General features: G+C 34.8%; 1 protein-coding gene across 1 annotated transcript; it reads left to right on the forward strand.

The window, feature by feature from the left end:
• Positions 1 to 7,899: 7,899 nt before the first annotated feature.
• Positions 7,900 to 9,222, forward strand: LOC149476667 (uncharacterized). Its single transcript, XM_089711838.1, has one exon. The coding sequence runs from the start codon at positions 7,923 to 7,925 to the stop codon at positions 9,066 to 9,068; it is 1,146 nt and encodes a 381-aa protein (XP_089567964.1). The 5' UTR covers positions 7,900 to 7,922; the 3' UTR covers positions 9,069 to 9,222.
• The last annotated feature ends 921 nt before the right edge of the window (positions 9,223 to 10,143 follow it).

Here is a 10,143-nt window from a genome sequence, read left to right on the forward strand (position 1 = left end):
TATCGAAAAAAGAAAATACATTATTTGAATTAAAGCATTTACCATTCGGATAAATCGATTTAATTACATCCGTCAACAAAACAAGATCATCAATTATTTGTACACAGTTGAGCAAATAAGAAAAACCAATAGCAAGTCAGCTAGTTAGGGATTGTATTAGAAAATCTCTCGTGATACCGAAATCAGCTTATATCGCAAAATTGTCTGAGCTCAAATAGATGGGGACACACGGGAGTGAATTCGGAATTACACGCCGCTTTTTTAATAAAATAATATAAATATATTGCACTAAAAGTCAAAGTAAAGAAGAATGATTTAATTCTTACGACTTAACTGAATAACGGATTGCGAATTATTTTAAAATTAGGAAACTAGGTACCTACATATCTATATCTATATCGACTGCCTACAATTTTTTCATGGGTCAGCCCACGCGAAGCTGGAACAAACGGTTAGTATGTTATAATAACTAATAGAAAGAGCTCCTTTTCTAATGTTTTTATTCCGTTAATAATTTGGTTATTTCTAGTATAATCAGCATCCTTTCATAGCATTATGTCCTATGGAATACTACTATGGGGCAGGGCTGCAGATATAGAAACTATATTTATATTACAGAAAAGAGCCATACGCTCTATATATAATTTACGTGCTCGGGACTCACTAAGAGATCTCCTTAAGAATATTGGTATCCTCACTGTACCATCACAGTATATATTTAATAATGTTTTACATGTACACAAAAACGCGGACTTACACACAAAAGTAGGAGATAGACACTGTTATGGCACAAGGAATAGAAATAAAATTGAAATGCCATTTTATAGGTTAGCTAAAGTTAAAAATTCATTTATGGGCCAAGGTATACGTTTTTACAATAGAATTCCTCATAGTATTAAAGAGTTTAGTAGTGTTAAATTTAAAACTTATTTAAAAAATGTATTAGTTCAGAGAGCCTACTACAGCATTAAGGAATATATGGAAGATGAAAATCCATGGAGGGTTGTCGTGTAAGAATAACAGGACAGTTCTTTGGCATATTATGATAATATATAATATTATGTAGTTAGATGTAAGTAACATGTAATGTAAAATTATATTGTATATGGACATGACTTTAAAAGAGCAACTATGGAGTTTCTTGCCGGTTCTTCTCCATAGATACTGCTTTCCGAATCGGTGGTAAATTTAAAGAATGTAATGACGATTCAAAAGTGCTTCTGGAAGAAGTCTAATTGAATAAATAAATGTTTGAGTTTGAGTTTGAGTTTGAAACCCTTTAAAGGGGAAAAAAGGAGTTAACCTTGTTTGATTTTTAATATTACCTATACAAGAACTTAATATTATAATCGTGAAAACCTTCGAGATAAAATTAAACATCAATCTAGTCTGTAAGAAAAGGTCTACTAATGGTTTAGTTATTTATGTATGAACGTAAGTTTGTGATAATGGATGGATGAGTTGTTTATTCCTCTTCTGCAGAATGACCATATTATTATTATTTCATGCATGCTGTTTTTTATGCTCATACATAATTGAAAACTTTACACAGACTATGTAGAGTTTGGTAAGTAAGAAAATGTAATCTATACTAATATTATAAAGCTGAAGAGTTTTTTTATTTGTTTGTTTGAACGCGCTAATCTCAGGAACTACTGGTCCGATTTGAAAATATTCTTTCGGTGTTAAAAAGCCCATTTATCGAGCAAGACATCATGGGCATCATGCTAAGACCAACAGGAGCTGGGCGCTGCGGTTAAACCACGGGGCACAGCTAGTAATTATTATTAGCTAATACGATACATTCCTTGATAGAGATCTGCGAAATCTCTCACTTCAAAGCTACGAAAATTCCTCAAACAAGAAACGCCACTAACCGTCTCCCGTATGTTTCCAATATATGACGAACACACAGTTAGCAACCCGTAAATTCGAGCGGCGGCCGAATGAATTGTAACCGACAATTTACGAGCAGGTATGGAGTAGCGTTCAAATGCGGGCCTGAATCGTGCGCGTGATGTTTTTGTTTCTGTATATTTTGATCTTAATTTTGACTGACAATATTTTTATTTATTTATTGAACAATTTTATCTACCATTACAAATTTTAATACATAATATTAAAAGGGAGACATGCATAGCACATAAGGCAACCTTATCGCTTATCAGCGATCTTTTCCAGGATATATTCATGAGTGTTTTGAATATTTTAACTGACAATTATTTTTGTTAAATTGTATTTTTTTTGTAATGTGTCAAATTATGATTGTATTTTTAATGTATTTTATTATGTTTAATGGAATAATAATCATAAAAAGAAAATAAAGTCTGGTCTATATTCCAGAGGAGGCTTAGACAACACCCTGAGACTTCGGGTGCCTTTTAAAAAAATGTGTATGGGAATAGAAATCTACAGTTTCGATGACCCTACCTATAATTCTGTTGATCTGCAGGAGGAAACAGATGTGTGACCATAACGCTAATCTGAAAATACAAATTTGCAACAAACAATAAAGACGTCATAGTATAAGAACCGCAAATGAAAACCTATTTTTCATAACAGACATTCCAAACATTTCACACCAAAAGAAGATGAAGCAACAAACATATTTGTCCCAAAATAATTTAATTAATCCGCGAAACATAATTATCTATGGGTTAATACAATGGCAGACGCAGTTTTGATAAATAAAGTAAATATTTGAGACGCTTTCCGTCAGATAATTCGGTATCGGACGCCATTCACGGCGAAACAATGCCGAGTTCTTTAGATTAACAGCGCTGCTCTCAAAGACATCTGATTATCGTGGCTTCGAATGTGTGGAGGCGTTATATTAAACAATATATTAATCTATATCTATAGTTAGTTTTGCTGTGTTTGTGCCTCCATATGTATGTCTGTAATTGTATCGGTATAATCTGTAGCTGTATGAGGTCTTGTATCTGTGTCTATACCAAGTCTATACTTATATCATCAATAACTATAAGAGTGCCTATGTCTGCATAATCAGTATAATATATGTATCTGTATTAGTATTTATATCTGTATCTGTAAATGATCCTGTTTCTTTTAAAGTACGTACCTATATCTTCACATCTGCCTCTACTGATATCTGTAGATGTGCCTATACCTTCATCTGCAACTGTTTCTGTATGTTTATTTTATTTACATCTAGCAACATGTTGTCATTTTAACGCTGACATGTCGTTGTCATTATAATTAAAGGTTTTATAAATAAATAGAATGTAGAGGCTTTTTATGAGTCAAAAAGTGAGGAACGTGATTTTTTCTTACATAGCTTCAATAATGAAAATTCAAAATCTGTTCAATGATGAAGAAGCAGTGGTGAAATAAACAAGATAATCATAATATTCATATTATGTACAAAACAAAACATCTTATAAACTAAGTAATCCTTTTTCTTAGAGTTATCTAAAATATATTGATTCTAGCATTGTATGGAATCTGAAACACTAAACATATTTAGATGATATCATTTTAATAATAATAAATGTAATTACCGCATCAAAGTTTTCCTAACTCTCGATCGTTCCATATTTTCGGCCCCATTTAAGGCAGTCATTTTCAGGCAACGGCCCATTTCCTTATTCCGTTCACATAAGATTGCGTTTCGCACGGAATATCCCATTGTTTGCTTTTACTAATAAACCTTGAGATGGTTTACCCACTGTGCAAGGAGATATATCTAATCCTAATTGATCTAATAGCATTATAATCTACACTTTGAAGTAGCCAAACCTAATAAATTGTATACTAAAACCTTCCTCTTGAATCACTCTATCTATTAAAAAAAACCGCATCAAAATCCGTTGCGTAGTTTTAAAGATTTAAGCATACAAAGGGACATAGGGACATGGGGACAGAGAAAGCGACTTTGTTTTATACTATGTAGTGATTTCACTAGACGATGTAGAGTCAAAACTCAAGTACCAATCAAAATATATTATAATATTGTTAGTTTTTTCAAGTGTATGTAAAAAGTGAATAGTTTAACAGTTATCTTATTCTACAAAATTGGCTTAATTTTGATACTAGATAGAACCTTGCAAAATATGTCCAAGTAATCTTTTACTTAATGAAATGAAATTAGTTTTATCTAGAAATTGTAAGAAATGAACTCAAAAAGTAGGTACGGGTCCGATTTACAAAATTATGTCTTTCGTAGAAAAGCATAATATAAATTACAAACATACAAACATACAGGTGAAGCTAATATAAAGCGTGTAAAAAGAGCGTGTATGCCGAGCACTCGTGTTAGAAGTGAAACTTCTGTGGCAAGATTGAAAGATACCAAAATCGTCGCCTTACTCCATGACGTGACGGTATTGCCTTGAAATTTTACTCTCAACGCGCCTAGAGAAGTTTCAATTCAATAAATAAATAAATATGTACTGATAATATATTTAACCCAGTTTAATCGGGTAAAGCTGATACAAGTGGCTAGTTTATGAACACAACACTCGGGTAAAGCTGATACAAGTGGCCAGTTTATTAAATTTATAGGTTACTAGATTTCCGCCCGCGGCTTCGCCCGCGTTTTCAAAGGAAAACCCGCATAGTTCCCGTTCCCGTGGGATTTCCGGGATAAAACCTATCCTATGTGTTAATCCAAGTTACCCTCTATATGTGTGCTAAATTTCATTGTAATCGGTTCAGTAGTTTTTACGTGAAAGAGTAACAAACATCCATACATCCATACATCCATACATCCATACAAACTTTCGCCTTTATAATAGTATTAAGATTATATATTATATTATATACATTTGAAGCAATATCCCCGCACAGTAAGTAAACCCGAGATCAACATTATTTATGTGTCTATTTAACGAAAAGGGTGTGTTAGAATTTCTTCTATTGTCCTATCTTGCGGCTGGCGTGATGAATTAATTGTTTTTATCTGATTGTCTGTGTATTACTGTGGAATTTGATCACAGGTGTGAAACAACAGATTGCTCATAATTATATTATAATGAACATTTTCATGATAAAATATAATAAAGTTTGTTTAATCTTAAGAAAAACAAAGAATCGTTTTGACTGACCTTCTGTAACAGATACACAATGGTTATAGGTAATATCTTGAAATAAACTATGTTATCCACTCTTTGTTTCAGTACAATTATTGTGTTTATCGATCAACTGAATTTGATTTAAGGAATTAGGTTGTACTATAATATAGGTTAAAAACAGTCTCAAATTGTGCCCGTGAAAATCAATTTGCAATTTTTTCTCACTGATATAAATTCAATTTCTTGTCATCATAATCCACAAAGGAAAAAGCTATGTTATGCTTAGATACTTTTAAAACTAGGTAATTCCACTACCATCATCGTTTTAGTTACAAGATTTATAAGCCAGAAACGGCTGAACAGATTTTAATGATGTTTTGTTTGTTGGATTTGCCTTCGATTTAAAATAATATCTCTTTATAATACTATGAAAATGTTGTTGCAATTAGTTAATATTATAATTTCGCCCAACTGGATAAAGAAGGCCGGACAAACAACCCAATGAGCCAGATAAAATATATTACATAAATAATTGTTATAACAACAAAGTGAAATTTGGCGCGCAGTCAGCGTTATGTAAAGTGGCCAATCATAATTTATTGTTCGTAAACCATTATTTAACGTTTGTTTAATAAAACCGGTCAAGTGCGAGTCGCAATAATAATTAAAAAATATATTTTATATTTTACAATCAGCTCTAGTCTCCCCTATTTCAAAGTATGCTAGTTACAAGACGAAAAACAAAATTGAAAAAAGTCAATAAACATATTTCTGGGCGTATAAAGCCAGTTAGCTCAAATTCAGTAACTTGTATAAGTACATAGATACCGAATTAATTAACTCAGACAGTAAAAACGAAATTAATCGTAAATTAACATTGTGTTTACTAAACGTAATTTTCCATCCACTTTGATAGAAATACAGGCTAATAGGGTGACAGACAGACAGAGACATTCATTTATTACATAATATTAGTATGATAAGTAAAATATGATATGTATAATATGGGATGGGATGGGATGATATCTTTAGGTGCTTGTTACATGCTTCCTGAATCTGTGTTCCCCGATGAGTACAATTTGGAGGTCTTCAAGAGGAGAGTGAACAGGTACATCCTAGGGAAGCGCGCTCCATCTTAGGCCACATCTCAGCTTACCATCAGGCGAGATTGTGGCCAAGCGCTCCCCTATCGTACAAAAAAAAAGCAAGAGCCATGCCAGTGAAGAAAGGAAGAGATAATATTCCTAAGAACATTCTAGAAGCTATATAACGACGATTTGACGACGCGGTTGGCGCAGTGGTAAAGTAACTGCCTACTGAACCGACGGTCCCGGGTTCGATCCCCGGTCAGGGCAAATATTTGTGTGATGAACTCAATTATTTGTTCTTGGGTCTGGGTGTTATTATCTATATATATGTATTTATTAAATATTATATTTATCGTCGCCTAGTTCCCACAACACAAGCCTTAATTGAGCTTACTGTGGGACTAGGTCGATTTGTGTAAGAATGTCCTATAATATTTATAATTTATTTATATAAGTACATGAAATTCTATTCAGCATAATGAACTACAATAATTAAACTAGCTTTGGCCTGCAGCGTTTCGTAGAACCCTATAAAACAACATGGTGGTAATCCTTTTCAAATTAAATGAAGATCCGATTATTTTGTGCAAAAGAGTTATAAATATACAATCAGCCAACATCACAAACTTTCGCGTAAGGATTAACATAAATTTATTAAGTTTATAAACCCTTTATTTTAGAATAAGGGCTGATTTTTCAATCCTTGGTTAAAACTTATTCGGCGAATAATATATAAAACTATCATTTTAAAAACGTATTCTAATTGCCCGTATTTGACAGTTTACGTGACATTTTAATATTATCGTGTAATACTTTATTGGACGGATAAGTTTTTTTTTTATGTTAATAGCAGGCAAACGAGCAGACGGGTCACCTGATGTTAAGTGAATGTTTATTAATTATTATGCAAATTGGTTAAACTTAGATGAAATGATTACAGGACAATAACCTTATTTGGAAGATTTATTAAAAAAAAGACAACAAAAAGCATTCTAATAACAATAAATAAACATAACAAAACGTAAATTATTCATAGCAATATCAAACATCAAATAAGTGCCTTAAAAATACTTTTTTATCCATTATTTTACTCTAACATACTTATAAACTACAATAACACATAAACACAACCACACACAAATAAACCAATACCTTTACAAGCGTATCCGAAATGAATTCTTCTCAAATATAATGTCGTGTACATTTTTGCCCGGCACACATACAGCTTACCCGGTTTCATCCGGTTTGAACCGGTTATATCGCTTTGTGGATCCGGTGTAGCATTTCATATCTCGGATTCATTGGGATGCTTTTAAATGAATTGATCGGTATATATGACAAGGTTATACTAGCCAGTACACGCGGTTTCACTCGTATATCACCCGGGTAAAAAATAGCTTAGGTTAAAATCTATTTGTGTATCAATTTCATGCATATTCGATCAGCTGTTTAGGCATGACAGTAAAAACATGTACATACATACAGTCTTACATTATTACAAACTTTCGAGTTTTTAATATTACTACCTGTGCCGCATGTTTTCCATGGACGAAGCTGCGGGCAAAAGTAAGTAGTTATATTCTTATATTGCTTATGTGTTATTCTGGTTCATAAGCTACACTGCCCAGTATCATTAAAATCAGTTCAGTGGTTTTCGCGTGAAAGAGTAACACACATACATTCTAACTTTCACGTTTATAATATCAGTGCAATGCGCGCTCCAAAGCGGACGCATTGCGCTGTGCAGAATATTCATAATAAATAATTAATATTTTTATTATCGAAGTTTTCGCTCGTAACAATGAGCGCTACGCTTGTGCCTAATGAAGTCCTGGCATTCCTGCAGTATCAGCTGGATGTCATGGATGAAGTTAGCATAGAACAACTTTGCACGAGCAATTTTACGGAGGAAGAGATTCGTGACGCCAAATCACTTCTCTTTTCGGCATTGAATATGGCCGATAGGATGCCGTCTCGCAGGAGGGACGAGAAGGGAGAGAGAAGTCTACGGGACATCATCAAGGTGTTCAAGGAGACCGATCCGGACGACGTGCCGACTTTCGTGGCGAAGGATTTGCGTAAGCTGCCTCCCGTCACATTCGACCACGTCGACGTCACCCGCCTTCTTAAGGATATCACTTCTTTAAGGACGGCCCTAAAGGAGATGGAGTTCAAATTTGGAGCTTCCCAATCCACCATCAACGAGCTGCGTAATGAGGTCGTCGCCCTGCGCGATTCAATTTCATTATGTAGGTCAACGGAGGTTTCAAATGTGAACACACGTCGTGGAGCGCAACGTGAGACTTTTGAGTCAGCGAATTTGACGACGCCGCCGGCCGTCGACCGCGTCACGCCGCGCCCCGCCCGACCCGCGCCTCCCCCGGAGAGCCCGCCACGTGTAGCCAACCCGACACCGGCTGGTTACGCGGCCGCTGCCGCCAAGCCTCCCGTAAAGCGGCAAGATATCACCCGAGATGGAGATCCCGTTAAGCACAGGGACTCCCCGCGCCGTGCGGCACCCTTGTCGAGCGCGAATAGTCATCCACTCGATGAGGAAGGCTTTATAAAGGTAGAGAAAAGGAAGAAGAAAAAGAAGCCCTCCTCCAACAAGTGCGGTACCGCCCCGACCGGTAACAACCACCTGCTGCGGCCCGCCATACCGACGACGCAGCTGTACGTGTCCCGCCTGCACCACTCTACCCAAGCTTCTGATGTAGTGGAGTATGTGCGGGTGAAGACCAAGTTTATCGTGAGGGTCCAGCGCCTGGAGCCGCGCAACAATTTGAATTTTAATTCATTTGTTGTGCGTGTACCGAGCGAGCAGCTGTCGACCTTCATGAGCGAGGAGTTCTGGCCCCGTGGTGTTGTGTTCCGGCGGTTTCGCGGGCGGCTTCGCAACACCCAGCCAAAGCCCGTTCAGCGCAATATGACACCGCCAGTGCCGTGAATTGTGTATAGTGTAGTGCTTAATATATTCTTAGTTTTGTATTAATTTAGTTTAGTTTTAAATTATTATATGTATGTTAGTCTGTAAGGTATTTATAATATGGGTCTGTACAATTTATTGTCTGTTACCTGAAATAAATAAATAAATAAAATAAAATAAAAATATTACTTATAGCTTTCCGCCCGCTGAATCACTCTATCTATTAAAAAAAACCGCATCAAAATCCGTTGCGTAGTTTTAAAGATATAAGCATACATAGGGACAGAGAAAGCGACTTTGTTTTATAATATGTAGTGAAGTAGCGTTAGCGTAGTTTTGATCGCGAGTAAAACCGCGGGACTTATAATATTCGTCAAAATGTTCTCACTTTCATAAACATTCTGTCTCTTTGTCCAAGTATTTGTACAAATTACACTTAATTGTAATAATACTGTAACAGCTTTCCTCGACTATTCGTCGCAGTTTCAAGTTTTGGTCATTTCGTTTTAGGTATATTTATTTCTATGGAACTTAATAGATTAAATTAGTGAAGTAAACAATGATAAATAATTTTTGATTACTTTAATTAAACTGGTTTTTGTAATTTTATTTTATTCTGCTGATAAATTAAGTCGTCATTTGTCACTATAATTACGAACAATTTTGTTTATGGAATCTCTATATATAAATAAAATTGAAGTACATTTTTCTGTACGAAATATTTTTTTTTACTTACTTATATTGAAACCTTTTTTTGGTTTCAAACCTGTGGTTTAACGTCTGCAAAGCAAATAATTGGCTTTAGCAAAGTTGATTAGGATTGGATGTTTGTTGCTCTTTCACGCAAAAATGGCTCGTAAGATTTTGATAAAATTTGGAATAGAGATAGATTAATGCCTAGATTATGAACTGTTTTGTTCGGAATGAACGTAAGTGCTAAAACTACATGTCTATCTATGTATTTTAGTCATAGAGAAGGAATAGGTACAAAATAAAAATATTTTACAGGTATAAAATTTCTGGCTTATAACTACTAACTTATAACTAAAAACATTATATTCACAAATACAAGCTTCTTTTTTTGACGGTTTCATCG

Source organism: Colias philodice, chromosome 27 (assembly GCF_061535455.1).
Source record: "Colias philodice isolate Cphi_HAF_F1 chromosome 27, ilColPhil1 Martin Lab GWU primary, whole genome shotgun sequence".
Classification (NCBI taxonomy): Eukaryota; Metazoa; Arthropoda; class Insecta; order Lepidoptera; family Pieridae; genus Colias; species Colias philodice.